This window comes from Filicampus tigris, chromosome 9, assembly GCF_054856515.1.
Source record: "Filicampus tigris isolate MCC_2025a chromosome 9, RoL_Ftig_1.0, whole genome shotgun sequence".
Taxonomy (NCBI): domain Eukaryota; kingdom Metazoa; phylum Chordata; class Actinopteri; order Syngnathiformes; family Syngnathidae; genus Filicampus; species Filicampus tigris.
In genome coordinates, this window is record NC_141225.1 from 21,504,232 (window position 1) to 21,521,392 (window position 17,161).

The 17,161-nt window shown below is 40.6% G+C and overlaps 1 protein-coding gene across 10 annotated transcripts in view; it reads left to right on the forward strand.

Moving 5' to 3' along the window:
- LOC147142528 (forkhead box protein P1-B-like) overlaps window positions 1–17,161 on the forward strand; it is a 121,586-nt gene that overhangs the window by 43,025 nt on the left and 61,400 nt on the right. For all 10 annotated transcript variants that reach the window (XR_015088167.1, XM_086041107.1, XM_086041099.1 and 7 more), the window contains one exon: window positions 3,812–3,980. Coding sequence is in view for 9 of the 10 variants with exons in the window: in XM_086041107.1 (XP_085897233.1) it covers window positions 3,822–3,980 (159 nt within the window). In the remaining variant the exon portion in view is untranslated. The remainder of the gene's footprint in view (window positions 1–3,811; window positions 3,981–17,161) is intronic.

The following is a 17,161-nucleotide window of genomic DNA, read 5'->3' on the forward strand; positions in this document are numbered from 1 at the left end:
TGTCCCCTCCTTTGTGTGTCCTTATCTCACTCAAGAATTGTGCTCTTGTTGTGTGCTTGTGTAAACAAGCGATTGTGTGAGAACTCGCTGAATTGTAGCAGATGGCCGCTGGGGCTTGACTGTCATGAGCGTTAAAGGAAAAAAAAAAACACAACATGGAGAAGGGTCAAAGCACAGCTGTGCAAGCCAGCCCTACCTTGAGTGGACTGGGTTCTTGCTTGAGCTATAGAATTCGGAGCAGCCGCAACCAGGATTAGATTTCGAGGGAAAAAAAAGGTTTTTGGAGAGGAAGAAGCAGCAGCAAGGTGAACGAGCTCTAGACGCTTTCTGCTAACCTTCAGCCTGTCGTCTCAGCTGGGAGATAGAGGTGACACGTTTGTTTGTATGAAACACATTTTAAAGAGGGAAGTCCACCCCCCAAAAATGGTTTGCAATAATATGTTCTACGCACCTTTACTAGTCTAAACATGCATTCTGATTAATATTGTGTTTGTGGAATATGAGTTTAGCAGTAAAATCCACCCGTTTTTGTACATTTCAGAGGGGTGGCTATTTTGTCACTTCTGTCGACAGAAAATGACATCTCAGTTGCTCAGGGCTCAGGTAACCACCAATCACAGCTCACCTGTTTTCCGAAGGTGAGCCATGATTGGTTGTTACCTGAGCCCTGAGCAACTGTGATGTCATTTTCAGTTCACAGCAAGTGGTAAAATGGCCACCCCCTGAAATGTACAAAAACGGGTGGATTTTATTGCTTAACTCATATTCCGCAAACTCAATAGTAATCAGAATGTCGTGTTTCGAGTAGTGGGGCTGCATAGAATATATTCTTGTAAAGAACATTTTTGGCTTGGCTTTCACTTTAAGTGAGGTTGTCGAAAACTCTGATATTAGATTTGAGAAGCCAGAGCTCCAGGTTTATGATAGCAACATTTGCCATGGTAAAAAGCAAAGCACTTCTCTCCCTGGCTAGCTTAGGTGTTTTGCAAAACGTGTATTTTTCCGAAAATAATATCCCTTGGCAAGTCTTTAACAGTATACAATAATATTTTTACATATCGTCACTGTTCTGTGAGAAACACGTATGTCCATTTTTTTTTCATTTTTTAAAATTTTTTACGTGAATGGGGTTTCTGTGATACAGACATCCCATTAACGTGAACATTTTAAAAAATTACAAAATTGGACATATGTGTTTTTCGCAGGACAGCGACGATAAGTATTTACAAAAAGCTCAAAGGTTAACTGTACAAACATTGCTAATCATAATTTCAACCTTGCCAAGATGGTTTTATGATTGTTGTTCATTGTTCTGTATAGACATAGTATGTTTGTTTTTGGAGCAGGAACTCCCATGTTCTTTACCTCAGTAACTGCACTGTGTATTTTCTGGACACCTGACCTATAATTAAAGCTGCACAGCAATGTGTATATGCACATGAGTTTAATGGGAACATTTGAAAAGCACAGAAAACATGGGTGTCCTTTGAGATAAGTGAAAATAAATATACATTATAAAGCAAAATGCAGGGATAATATACAGTATGGCAGAGTTGCTGGAGCTCCAGGAGGTGGCATCGCTTTCTTTGCTTTTCTCATGTTCACAATGTTATCATTGCAGCTCTCAAGTCTGCTTGGTATTTTGGATAGATAAAGCCCTTTTTCCATGCTATTTCTTTTTAACTCTTTTTTTTTTTTTTTTTTTTTTGTTCCTATTATAATGAAACCTTGATTTATTCTATGACGAAATGAATGGTTCCAAATATGCATGCATTACTATGCATTGCTGCAGTCCTTTGTTGTGAGTTTCTAGATTTGCATACCTTAAAAATGCCCCATGATCATTCTCTTGATTACTGTTTGAGATACTACAGTATGCATTTTAAAATGTTTGTCTTTCTATGATAATTAGGTAGCATTTTGCATAGATGGCAGTGCTGCACTGAATGTAGCCTATGAGAGATTTTCATTGATTCATTTCATTCATTTTCTCCCCAAAAACAGTTCAACATTTTCCCACTTTGTACGTGGTGGGAAAAAATACCCACTTCTCAAACTAAATGTGGCAGATTGACGTCATCACATGGTTCATCTCAAACGGCCTTTAACTTTATGCAATGCCTGTTTTTTATGTCGTGCCTCAGGAGGAGAAAAAGTGTGCACTGGCCTGTAGATGGAGTTGTTAGTCGCTGTGTCCCATGCCAAAGTATTCCTTTTTGTTCGCTGCCTGTTTAGAAAATCCCATTATGGAGGGAGTCAATGCCAGACTGGAGGGGTTAGCTGGGTCAACATCTGTCTAGAGAGGGAGAAGTCTCAGCCTCGAGAACTGGGCCTGTAGGCCGGGCTCGGGCTGTTCAGACAGGCCTCTAAGTGTGGAGGGTGGGGTGTGGGGAGGTGACACACCACTGAACCAGCACAGGCCTCAATGTCAGATGACTCTCTTGGCGAGGTCGGGTTATGTAGTAGATGAAGCCATACTGTACTTAATTTATGTTGGGTTGCGAGTTCGTTGTGGCTCACAGTGACCGCTGAAGAGACTTCCTGAAAATCATGACCTACATAGAAATGTGCTGTTTATTTTTCCTTTAAATAATGCTACGCTGAGATTACTATCTCACCTATGCTTTTCACATATTCCCTGTGACAAGTTGTCAACCTCAATTTCCTGTCTGTCAGCCTGAGTGTCGAGGTATGTCTGTATCTTGTTTAGACCTGCATCTCGAGAGAGACGCTCTGTTCAAAGCCACTGAGTAGATACTAACATACGTCGGCCCTCCCATTACATGCCTTAAATGCGACCCCATAAATCTGTATTTAGTTCCATTTTCCCCGGCTTTCATGATGAGGCCCTCTGTTTTAAAAGGCAATTATTCTGTTTCAAATAAATAATTAATCAGGCAAGTAAATTCGCTTCTGCCTGACTTGGTCGGCTTCATTAACCTGCAATTGGACGGCTTTGGTGAGTTGCACCAGTGTGGCTTGCAACCAGCGTACAATAGCTGTAAATCATTCTACTGGTTAAAAATTCGAGATGTGGAAACAGAGCCGTGTCACAAGCGCTCAGGCATGGAGAGAAATGGGTGCGTCATCTACTGCATGCTGCTTGTCCACATATGGACCATTACAGCTAAAATGTTTCCTTTATTCCCGATTTTACACATGAAACCAAATTTGTTGGTCTTTGTGCTCGGTAGAAATGTGAACGACAACATTCTTCCCCAACTTGTCATTGGGGATATTTGTATTCACAACTGCGTTTTGGTGTTAATTGAACAGCCCTGGAGAATTTGCACTGTTTTCACTCAACCTTGCATTGAATGTTTCTCATGGAGCTGTTTTGGCACGCCTCACATAGTCGCCCTGGTTCCCATTAAAAGGCCATTGAGCAGTGGTTCTTCTGGGAGCCATGCAAGTAAATATATCCATTTCCATAGAACATGTTTTGTTTTGGAGGGCCAGTGTTTTCTTGGGCTCCTCTGCATTAACTCAACTCCGGCTGGGATCCTCTCCGATATGTCCTGTACCCCCACCCCCAGAGCAACCGTATTTATATTTCGTGATGGAGAACACAAACAAACCCCCAGTTTGACTCCATATTTTCCATACCGGCGCAAGAAGAACAAACAAAATACAGGCAAGCAAAGGCCAACGAGGAGATCTGCAATAAAAGTGAAATTGTAAAGGAAGGATATGACAGATGTTTATATTTTGTCCTGGACTAGTAACACAACCTGATTGCTGTGTTTTAACAGCTGTTTGACCTTGTCTCTCTCTCCCTTGCCCTCCCTTGTCCCTGTTTTCTCTCTGCAAGTTTTTAAGTCATGATGCAAGAATCTGGGACAGCGACAACAAGTAATGGACCATTTAATCAAAATGGAGGCGCGGGCACAGAGAAGGACTCCAAGGAAGGACAAGGCAAGAGCGCTACGCCCTCAGTGGAAGTAACTGCAGCTGATCTTGTGCATCTTCAGCAGCACCAGGTACAGCAGCCCCCCCTCCCCACACCTGTCTTCACTTTATTAAGACATGTCATCAGCAGGCCCACACCACCTCTTTAAGTGCCAATTAATATTTCATTCATCTTCAAAGTACATCTAGTACATAAACACATTACTATTATTATTTATGTATATTGAGGCACTTTTTGAATATTTAAATAAGGGGAAGTGCTCTCTCTGTGTGATTGTGTTTGGTTGCAAATGTGTTTACCGTGGCATGCGGCATCTGAATTGGTCAAATATTTATGGAGATGTTCGGACATATTTTAAGTGTGTAGGTGCAAAAGGATTTTGTTGGCAGTTGGAAAAAAAAATATTACATTCAACGGAATGACAGCATTTTCTTTGGGTCATTGTAAACAAACCTTGCACTCAAGGGAAATGCCACGCTCTGGTGTGTTAACCAATGAGGTGCAGAGTGGCGCATCAGTGTGCTTGTCACCCGGGCCCAAAACATTTTCTCCCATCTCAGTTTAGAAGCGGAACGACAGGCTCTTTCTGTTGGTGTCAGTGTTATGTGTGGCATACGACGGCGTGTTTAAGGAAACAACATTGAAAAGATCAGTGTGTCTTCTGCTATCTTGGTGTCGCCGTCAGGGCAACCGAGGCTGTTGTCAGGAGCTGTTTGGTGATGATGCACAGGCTCCGTGCAGCTGACTGTTGTCACAGCACATCTGTCAACTTTTTGCTCCGAGAGAGCAACAATACTGCAGATGAACAACTGAGCAGTAATTCAGCGTTGTAATTCAATCGTCTTTCAGCGCAGTCGGTCCGACGGCAAAGTGAAGGTGCTTTTCGATTCTGCTTCGGGAAGTCACTTGCTAATACGTTTGTCAGGTACTTAACTCCTACTCTTGATTGATTGTGATGCATCAGTTCTAGAGGAATGGAGGCCTGTATTCGTTCGTGGAGTAATCATAGCTCAAACTCATCAGTTATCAGCAATAAGAAATATACACATTTGTGTACAGAGCTTGTATGTATAACGTGTAAAAGGGAAGTCAACCCAAAAGTTATATTTAAAAGAATATGTTCCATGCTGGCCCACAGGTTTAAAAACAGCATTCGGATTAATATTGTGTTTGTGGAATATGCGTTAATCAGTACAATCCACCCATTTTTGTTCATCTCATGGGGCGGCCATTTTGTCACTTCTGTAGACTGAACATGACATCACGGTTGCTCAGGGCTCAGATAACGACCAATCGTAGCTGAGCTTCGGAAAACTGATGAGCTGTGATTGGTCGTTACCTGAACCCTGAACAACTGTGATGTCATTTTCAGTCAATAGAAGTGATAAAATGGCCACTCCCCGAGAGGTCTAAAAAAGGGTGGATTTTGCTGTTTAACTCAAATTCCACAAACATAATATTAATCAGAATGCCGTGTTTAGACTACTGGCAGCACATGGAACATATTATTGTGAATAATTTTGGGGGGTTGACTTCTACTTTAAGATGATATGAAATGATGCATAGCATATTCAAAGATCGAACATGTATTTTTTTTTTTAACATTTTAAGATAAATTGTATCATAGTGGGGAAAAAATGTTTTTAGTCGGTCACAATAGGAAGGTTGCCTAAAAGTGGCTCACTTCTCAGTCTTGGTGTTCGGCCTTCAGGCCACTTGAGAACAGCTCCGTCTCCTCATTCTGTCAGCTCTGCATCTCGCCCGTTTTTTCCATCGCAGGAGTATGTCGTCAGTGAGAAATTCATAGCCATACTGGATTCATTACTGCAGTAGTCACAGAAAACCATGGATAACATTTCAATAACTGCAGGCCACAGTTGAGTAAACAGTTGTGCTGAAACCTAATTCCTGTTGACTTTTTTCCTTCATTCTTTACCAGAGGCCTTTGCTTTGATTCGCTGTGCAAAGACAACTGGGCTGCATGTGAGCTAGTGTGGAAGCATGAGGGGCGGGGGTGTCACAATTGGAATAAAAATCCCCAAACTGATGGAAACAGTCAACAAAAACAAAATCAATGAACGTTCTTTTTCCTTCACTGCAGTGTCTGGTATTACTGCGGCAAGAGTACAATTTCAAACTCTGGCTTTTTGAACAAATCCAACGATTCTTAAGCTTGAAAAGGAGAAAGTTCAAAGTTAGAAAAGGGAGATGTCTTTCATGGGTTGCTTTACAGGAACATGTTCAGAAAGCATGAACACACACCTATCCATGTTAATTCTGCATTTCAATCTTTATAAAAATTATGTCATACATAATCTGTTGCCTCTTTCTGTTCATCTTTTCCACCTTCTTCCATTGTTTACGCTGTTTCACTTTTTTCCTCACCGTCTATCAAATTACCTCACAAAGACATCCAACATTCTGTTTCAAAAGAGAAGATCAATCTGAAATCTTTTTCATACTCAAATACAATTGTCGTAGACTTCCCTAACTGGGTAGGCATAACAAACCTGGCAGTGACATATCATTTATTCTTATTAGGCAATGTAACAATGAAAGACAGTCCTCATTAATAAAGACGGGGGTGAAATAATTGTAATCTGTTTGATCATCTTGATTTTGACAGGGGAATTCATCTTGTCGACTAGTCAGATCTGCGGGAAGTGGACCATAAGCTTAACTCAAGCATGTCTATTAATGATATTAGATTCAAATAAAGCTTGATAAGACTGAGAGGCGGGAGAAAAGATCTCACAGTTGTCTTTGAAGAAATCGGGGAAACTTAAGGCCCGCCGTGCACCGAGCGGCACTGCAGAACGAGACAAAAAATACAGTCAGCGACTCAGTTACACACTTAGGTGGTTGACCCACACGCAGATAAACCAACTTGCTACAACGGAAAATCAGAAATATCAGGAAAAAAACACTTTTAAAGGGGGAAAATCAACACATTTTTTTCAAGAATATATTCCCTAGCAGGCCCACTAGCTGAGACACGGCATTCTGATTTATATTGTGTTGGTGGAATATGAGTTAAGCAGCAAAATCCACCCCTTTTTAGCCAACTCAGGCGGCGGCCATATACTGTATACACAAACACGAAAACCCATGAAAAGTAATGGAACCCCGGACACAGTGGTGTTTGGCCGCATCACTCACGCTGTGTGCCTAAAGTTGAACTTTTTTTGTCCCGCTCCATTTGGGTGTGCTGCATGCTTTCACAAGATTTACTCCCTCGAAATCTGCATATGTTTGTTTTTGCAGAAGCTGTGGTTTAGTTACTGTATGCACTCATGAGGAAGTGAAGATAGTGTTGTAGCCAATTGTACAAAAACACTTTGCTAACGCAGTAACCTGTTTTGTAATTAAACACATTTGCAACTGCAAATCGTGTGAATCCTTCTGCTATTTAAATCAGTCTTCTGCTATTTAAACCAGTCGACATCCTGGGACAACAATGCTGTTGGAAAGTTCTTCTTTGACTTGACACATTATCTAACTCAAAAACAAAGGTCACATTTTCAAGTCAAGGGGTTATGTCTTTCCGGTCCAATTTTTTAACATGTTCTTAAATACTACAGACGAATTGAAAGATCAATCAATCCGTTTCTTTTCTCTCTACTGAATGGCCAAGATGGTCATAGTTTTGCGTGTAGAGAGCATAGCGAATGACACGCATAACAGACTGCAGAAAGAGCTGAGCGGGCACAGATTTCCACTTTGCATAATGCAAGTCATACATGATTCCCTGTGGAGGCTTGAGAAGGTGAAAATGCACTTTTCAGCCCCACCGTCATCGACCACTATCCTGTCAAGCTTTCGAGGACTTTGTGACAAACCTTGCCCTATCATTACACTTTGACACTCAAACACACATAAAAAGGGGAAAACACATAGCACTTGCATGGGCTATAGTTTCTGTGTTTTAGTCCAGATGGTTGGAAATTGCCTCTAGCAAGTCAAATTCAGAGATGTAGCCACATAGCATTTCTGCTTTAACATGCCATCGATCACAGATACTCTACTCTGGTGCGGTTCAATTTAAAAAAATGAAATAAAAAAAAGTGTGTATTATAATAATTATGTTTATATTATTAGTTTAAACCCTAGCTATATTTAAAACAATGATCCCACAACATTTTGATGTAATATCCAACTCATTTTACCGCATGACCCCTGAAAGTGCAAGCAATTGCTCCTTCCATACAGAATTGCTCGTACGGATTTCTTCCACTTCTTCTGGATGACATTCCCATCCAAAGGGATCTTCTTCCTGCAGCCCGGAATCCAGACAGCCAAGGCAGACTCCATCATCTTGAGTAGTCTTCCTTATATCCATTTTTTTTTCTTCATTACATATCATTTCCTACATTGAGTCGCAGTGTGACAAGTGGTCACCATCATGGTGGATTTTTTTTTTTTTTTTATAAAAGCATGGAATGAGCACCTAACGCCTCTAAAATCCTCCATAATAAATAAATTCACATCCGTACAATTGATTACGGACCAGTTCTACTATATTCACACTGCTCTTCTCATGAATAATATTCCATTTGAGCTAGTTAAGTTGAATTTTTCGGCTAAGTGACACAGTTTGAAACGTCGTGGTAATTTTGACGTGTTGACTTGTAGCCCATCTTGGAATTTTGGTCTGTATAAGCTTATTGCTGGCTATTTTTAACTTAACCTTGTCAGCACATCGGAGAAGGGTTTGACCAAGTAGCAGACGAACCGTCAGCTTAGTATATTTGTTGTGACTCACAGCTGCTGTTGATATCCCCAAATTTGTGCATCATTGAGTTTTCAGGCCATAATTGAACATTGAAACGTGTGATTTTGCAAGCGGATGCGACAGATATGCGTCACGTACCTGTACATCCAATTGTATGAATTTTGAATGCCACTTATTATTATCTGACTGACACAGACGTGATCACTCTGAAATAATTTGTCCCCAATCTGGTTCTGAATCCTCTGGGATTCTCAGGTATCTCCACCTGTTCTGTTCATATTGTCACAATATCACATGAGACCCAGCACGGCTTCTGCATGCAGCTTATTGGAAAATCAGTGAAAGAGGATAACATCAGTGTTATGACACTGCATATTGCCTTAAATTGCTTTATTGGTAAAATGATAGTGCTCGTCCAATTTGAATAATTTTATGGAATCCCTCACAGAACAGATTAATTATGTTATCACACAACTGGCAACATCTGTCTTTATACCACAGCACATGACAGTTTTATTACAGGCACATTTTTTTTTGCTGGTTCTGGCAATTGATGTGTGATCTGATTATTAATCGCGGATGTACAGCTATGGCGAAAAAGGGATCCAAATTACTTGAAAAGCAAGGATTATTACGGTGGCTCCTCCAAATTCGAACACCCTAAATTGCGTCCATTTTGGGAACCGACCACCATTTTCTGAAAGGTTGCACAAAAACCTGGAGGTTCAACTAGGATTTGTAAGGATGTCATCTTATCTGGCTTTGTTTTTTCTTAAGTTTTTGTCATGGAACCACAGAAGGATACTAAAGTTGGCAAAAAAAAAAAAAATACATTGAAGATGTTGGAACCAGAAGAAATAAAATAAAGGCCTCCGTCCCGGCTTGTCAATACAGTATTACTAAGTCCGCAATAAGATGACAATTATAAAAAGTGAAGGACAGAGCTTAAAGTGAGTGGTATTTAATCTTTAAAGGAAAAACATTATGCGATTTCTCACAATATAGAAGAGTTCCCAGGTCTCTTGATATGTCTGTGACATGCCCTGAATTTGAATATAATGTTTGAAAAGGAAAGAAACCAAATACTGGATGCCACATAAAGAAAGCGAAAGCACTGATTGTATTTTAATTTGTGGAAGCGTCACTTCATCACCAAGCCGCCCACTTGCTGTTGTCAATTAGTGTGCTGTGCTAACCGTGCGTGTGCCGTATGCAGTGGTCACGGACCCACCCTGACTGTGATGTCACAATCACTCCAAAATCTTGCCTACAGACACTTTTTTTTAAAATGGGCAGCTCACAACTAAATTACTTGCTTGTGTAATTTCACACATGATTGGTGGGCAGGCACTTTCGAGACCCGCATATTTGTATCCAAGCAATTAAGAAGTCTTTTTTTCTCCCCATTATACGGCATGGCCCAATTTAAGGAAACTTTCCATTTTTGACAGAACTAGACCACTGAGGCGGCGCACCTGGCCTTGTCTGTCCCAGTGGCGTGTAACAAGTTGAGGTCAACTTCCTTATGCAGTTAAACCATACGGTCAGTAGTTTGGTGCGCGAAGGAATAAGTCGTAAGAAGTCAACAATTAGTCCAAAAAAGGAAAATATTAACAGAAGAATGGAATAACTTTCATCCTGACTCCCTCACTGCATGTGTTCATCACCATTTGTTGTTGAAGGGGGAAGGAACATCATTCTTCACGCGACATGCTGATAATATTTTTCTCACATCATTTTCAAACATACTTCATTAATTGGAGCTGTGATCAGCTGTGTTCAGAAAAATAACATTTGTTTTGGAGGCAAAGCAACCAGAGACTGGTCAGTGGCTTTTCCGCACAATCCAAGATAGCCACCCTATGAACTGGATCCTCTTTGATGACTCTATCATCAGTCGACAGCTAGAGGGAGAGTGTGAAGGAGCAATTGATGGATGGAGATGAAGGTAGTGAGGACAAGAGAGACACATGCAGTAAATGCATTTAGCGCATTGTTCCAAAAGTCTTCCACCTCGCCTTCACCCACAACTGTTAGAAAGAGATCAGGGTTTTGGGTTCTTTTTTTTTTTTTAACCGAGCAAAATAATGATCCGACCATCAGTCAGTTCTGAATCACTAATAGCATTCACTGAAAGGGTCGGTGAGGTTCACTTGCCCAATCTAAGTACATCCAAGTGTAGTACAAATAAATACATGAGATAAATACACAAATATGTACATACTGTACACATTTTTGTTATTCTTGTTGTTGTTTATGAGCTAATCAAAGTAATAATTCTAATAAATCGTGCGCGCGCGTGTTTTTCCCTTGCTCCCTCACTCGAAAGTTTGTCATTGGCTAATTTCAGCCGTTGATTCAGAGCAAGCATGAAATGAGGATTGTGTTTGGCTGGCCTTAGCTGTACGTTTAAGGGAAAATGTCAAATTGGTGTTTGCGACTGCTTGAGCTGTACATGCAGGGCGAGCGGCGCAAATCTATATTCTTGATATTGTTGAGTTTGTGATGTTAAAATCTTGAATGTTCATATCTAGATATCCATAGAATGACACATAGTTTAGTCCTACTTACGACAACTCAAACTTTCTCAGTATTTTATCCAAGTAATGCAAACAACTACTCCTTCCATTCACCATCTCAAGATGCACACATGTACACTCACACAAAATGCTATTGAACTGTTTAGTATAGTAAATAACAGTTTTAACGGCATGGGAGGCCATGGTTAGCAAAGTCTACACTTCAAAATAAGTGTCTTTAATTGTCAAAACACGGTCTCAACAAAACCTGTTCTTTCGCCCGGTTGTAACGTTTACACTGAGTTGAGTAACAATAGCGTTTTTAGGGAGGTCATTCTTTAAGGACTGCCACTTGAGAGACTTAAGAAAGCACAGTTGCTCCTGAGAAAACAGAGGCGCAGGGCCTATCTATTTTTAATGAGAGCACTACTTTGAAAACTTCATAGAATTAATATGTATCAGTGAAGTCTTTCCTTTGCATAAAACTTGAGGGTAATTAATATTCATAGGCTGTGCTTGTTAACACCCCGATGCCAGTGCAATGTAGATCCAATTAACATAGAATGGACCCAAAGGAATTGCCCAGATACTGTAAGCCATTGAAATTGATAGCGGGGCTGTCTTCTTTTAAAACAGTTATTTGTTTCATTAGGCCCTAATCCTTGTCTGATTAAGGCACCGTTCGGGGGCCTGGAAAAAACTCCAAAGGTTTTGGTGTGTTTTAGTGTGCGTGCGCGTGTGTTGAGGTGGCGATATTGTTTGTGGGAGGGTGTCTACGTATGCGTAGAGGGAATCACCTTCACTGCCAGACTAATGTGAAATTCCTGTAGTAAGTCAAGTTTTTATATCTTATTCATCATCTCTTGGCACAGTGTGGGTAATAGAGGTTGGTTTTTTTTTTTTTTTTTTTTTTGCTTCTTTGTGTCAGAGCACAAGTCTTGTGAGTGGCAGAGAAAGTGCTGGAGGTCCAAGGGGAGCGAAGTGAAGAGTGGGGGATGCCACGCTGCCAATTGTTTGCACACAGCTTGCAGGTTTTGTGCCTCAGCACACACGGAGGGGCCCCACTCAGGGTGGGAATCTCCTGCTGCATCACATTTCTTTGTGATTACAATTGTGATCAGAGGGTGTCGATTCAACTGCTGATTTACAACATCATAGCACCTTGGTCAAAAGCAGATTCCTTGGTATCACACTTGTCTGCCTTCGGTAAACTCAAAACACTTGACAGTTTTTGCTGATTCACACAGCTTCAGGAGAAACTACTTCGAGAGAAAAAATCAACACAAACATATTTTTTTCAAGAATATGTTCTATGCAGGCCCACTAGTTGAAACAAGGCATTCTGATAAATATCGCGTTTGTGGAATAAGAGTTTTAATCCACCCATTTTTAGCCATAGCCAAGTACATTGTGTTAAATACTTTATGCAGTTGGATGTCAAAATGTCAGACAACGACAAGTCAAAAAAACAACAACAACATTTTCATCACAATTTCAGGTGTAATTTCATTAGAAAGTATCGGTAGTTTACTTGGTATCGGCAAGTAGGCTACTCAAATGTACGCGTACCCGATTTGTGCACCCCAAATAATTATCCGCCAGATTTGGACAAACCACACACTGCCATTATAATAATTCAAACACACTAATAATAACCCTTTCTATGACCCCAAAAATAAATGACGGTCAATAACTGATGCCGATGATCAAAGGGTCCTTCATGGAAGTAAATGTGCACGGGAAGCCAAAATGTGCCTGTCTCAAGGTAAATGTGATAGTTTGTCGTTCAACCATCGCAGAATGCGTAAGTGATGAATCGCGGCTGCCCTGCGCGTTCAGCAGTGATATGCGTCTTGTTTGAGAGAAAGATGGTGCAGGCCTGTGTTTGCTGCTGAATGGCTGCCTTCCGTGTAGCGCGTGATATAGCATGATGAGATGCCCCGTCATAAATAACACTCACGTCAGCACTGCATCATCTGAATGACAGGTTCCATAAATACCTAGCACAGAATGGAGACAATGCTTCATATAAATCTGACTGAATTTCTATGTACATAAAACGAGTATGTTTTCAATGGACAAGCAGGGCATCGTTTGTACTCAATTTGGCAGCAGAAGAAAAGGACAATGTGCATTTGTCCTTTACAGTGAAGGCTGTTGTTATTTACTTGTTTACGACTTTCGACATGATGTAATGGGATGGCTGGGTGAAAGTACTTGCTGGTAAATGAAACAGAAAATAAGACCTTTATGTCTTTCCTCTCTTTCCCCCTCCCGTCTCATTTTTCCCCCTGGAGGGAGCTGGCTATGGTCTGCATTTAAGTGAAGAAACATGAGCCTTGAACATAAGTAACTGTTTTTTACATTAGGTACTCCCTGGAGGTTTGAGGAAAATATCAGGGCACTGTGTGAAATGTGAATGTGAAATCTTGCAGAAAGAAATATTTATGACCATTTTCTGCTTGATTAGAGTTGGATGACAGGCCTCGGAAGCCATTCAGTGGACAGTTCTGCTTCTGGGCTAATATTAAAGAGAGAATAGCATCGGGAAACCTCTATGGTGTTTTTTGTTGATTGTCGCCATTCCTATGTTAAGGCAAAGGAAGTGATATTGCTCACACTGACTTGTTAACAAAGAAACACGTTTTTTATTTGATTTTGTTACGAAACTAAATATGTATCCGTCCAAAAGTCACCTTCAGCTGTTATAATGTCAGACTTTTTCCACTTGTGACGACACGCCCATCAGCCTTGTGAAAGTGATCGCGGAAAGTCAGATGTCACAGTTAATATGATTTGAATTACAAATGAATTTGTGAATTGTCAAAGCAGCAGCCAAAGGCAAGTTTCCGCTGAAATGTAGTCAGGAAATTCTGTTCTCAATGGTGGAATTATGATGCTTAAATGAATGAATGAATGAATGAATGTATGTACTACAACAACTTGGAAGAATCTGTTTCATGATGTCCATTCTCTTAACAGTCAACCTTCGTGAATGCATGTATGTAAACATGATAACAATCGGTTTCTTATGAACTCATTTTATTTACTTACTGAACTACATTCATAAATGACATCATCGGTTCCAGTTGTGAAACTGGAACTGCGATTTAAATCAACTTTTGGGTGTGGTAGTAGAGAAGTTATTATTTCTTGGGTGGTGGCCATGATATCTGATCAAATAAAATATCATTTATTATGTGGGGGAGCAAGCAGAAAATGCAAAGTTAAGGGTTGCATCATCTTTTTATTCTCCAAATCCTCCCAAAAACAACAAAAAGCATGATTTTCATAATGTCGTTTTCGGTTAATATTTTTTTAGTATTGCTTTTGGAAGTTTCAAGGTATTTTACTGATGATTGTGCGTTTTTCTGCCTTTGACAGAAGAGCACCAAAAATGTTGCCTGCATATAGTCGCACCTAACTCTCTATGTGTTGCTGAAGGTTCTATAAAGTTTTTTTAAAACAACGTCAAGTCCATTTTAACTTGTCATTAGTGATCCCGATGCTCCAAAGTTGACACCTTCAAACCAGACTGAAATTTGCAGCTTCTCATGTGGACGAGCCGAATGGCTTCAGCACAAGCATGTTATGATCGGGCGATACAAATATCGAGCTATTTGGCCACAATGACAAAAAAATCATGCCCCAGGGCAGTGTTGCTGCCGTTGGTACTGGTACCTTGTACAAAGTGGGTGGAATAATGACGAAAGAGAACTATCACTAAACGGTTGTAACTTTGAAACAATTGGGAGTTTCAATAGAATTCAAAACACACACACACGCACGTATACGCACACACTGGTTTTGGAATGGATAAAGCAGGCTAACATTAAGCTTATGGAAAGGCCTTCCCAAAGCCCCGACCTTAACTGCATTGAACGTTTGTGGACTCGCTTCGAAAAGCAAGCAATTTGAAGCACGGTTGGGAGGTGCCCAGGCTGACGACGGGTTGGGAGGTTGCAAACGGTGATGTTCCCCTGGTGTCAGTGGGAGAGCGTGGCTGTGGATGTCCTGAGAGCTTTCTAAAGCCGCACGCTGGTTTCGCCCTGACTGCCATTGCACCAAGGGAGTTGTCATGGGGTGTTTATTACCGTACAAAAATTCTATGTTGCTGTTATACTGATATAAAGCTTTTTGCTGCATAATTTCAGTCAGTATCTTTGTTCTTTTTTATATGTAATACGATGGCAAGGTAACCCCACCTTGCCATTTTAACTGCTAAATTTTGGCCCGGTACAGTATATGCAATTTAATCAATAATGATCATTTTTGTTGGTGGAGGAAATCTCTATACAGTATGCAATAGTAATAGCAACTATTGTTCAAGTCCCGCCATCCAGTTGGTTGGTTACTTTGACTATTGCCGTAATTATATTCTTTGCAAGAGCAATCCATTTGGACACCCGAATGATGGTGTTTAGATAGAGCCCATGACAGGAAAGAGCCCTCAACTCTCAGAGACATTTCCAATGGATCTCACAAGTGCAAAATGAAGAACATGATTAATTTTTCAGTTTCTCTCTGCGGATATCTAATGATTGTGCCCATGGATAGCCAAGGGCTCAAATTAAACATTAACATGCAAAAGAAAAGTTAGAACCAGAGAGATGGTATTTTGGATTGAATAGTGTAAAATATCTGGAGGGCAATATGGAAAGAATCAAACTAGTCCAAGTTTATTCTTCAAATGATTTCCACCATGGTAATACCTACTCTTAATTACAAAGCTGTTATCTGTGCACTCAATGTTATATTTAATTCTCTGTACTGAAAATCAGGTTTCGTTCAACCTTTTAATGTTATGTACACAATGTCAACGTGTTTTGTAATTGTCAGTTTTGCTTCACCTCTTGTATCAATCCTTCCTGTCACCACACAAGAAAACCTGTTCAGTATGTTCCCGCCACTGTTGCCCATAACTGAAAATGGTGCCACAGTCTGTGACCAGATACTATTGGTGGGAAAATGAAGCTTCAAATCTGCTTCATGAACCAGTTGTTGCATTTTTTTTTTTTTAGTCCTCTACATGGTACTCTGAAACTCTGATTGGTCTGAAAGCACACTGACATGCCATTTCGTAAGCCATTTATTTAAACTAACCGTGACATCTAGAGGAGTAAAAAAAAACACAAAAAGTGGTTTATGAAGCAGATTTCAACCTTCATTTTCCCATCACTACCTGATACCTCAATTTGCTCTGTGCTTCTTCGCGAGAATTCAGAAGCTCAAGACAACAGATATTTCCTCTCGGTGTGACACCTCCAGTCCGCATTGACACTGTGATCTTCTGATAATATACTCTTCAAAATAAAACTGGCGTTGAGGAGTGATTGAATTAGTGATCCGTGGCAAATTTATCTCAATCGGCAAGTAATTTGGTGCTCACTGTCTTAACACTCATGCTCAATGAAAACAATAAATTGTGTCCTTATCTCCAGCAGAGGAATCAAGATAGGAGCTTGAGGCTGTGGATTAAATGGGATTGATTTGGTGAGGAAGTTGACACAGGAAATTGATGCCCAGCTCACATTGCATCTGGAGAGAAAGAGAGAAAGTGTTTTCTTTTTCATCATCAGAAAGCTTTGCCTCAAACGTGTCACAGACGTGTCTTCGCCTTGCAATGAGTGAGACCCGGTTATGTCCAGTGTTAAATTGAAAAAAGGGCTGCTGGGATTTCGAGGTGGAGAGACAAGAGACTTGGTCACAGAATCTTGATCAGTTCTCCCAGTTTCCTGAGCTCTCGAGGCCTCCCTTCAAACGGAGCCACTACGCCACAAGAAAGCCACAAGGAAACACAGAGGCACTATCACGAGTGGATTTAAGGGTTTTTGGAAATTGGTGAGGTGCCAAGGTTTGTCTTTGCCTGGCTTGATGAATTTACAGTTGCCTCGAACGTATGACTCAGACTGCTGAAGGTCTTTGCTTACATGTGTCTCCTGATACGCTGTCTACTGGGCCAGCTTTAAAGCTTACGCTAAAGGCCTCACGTCCTGGCAT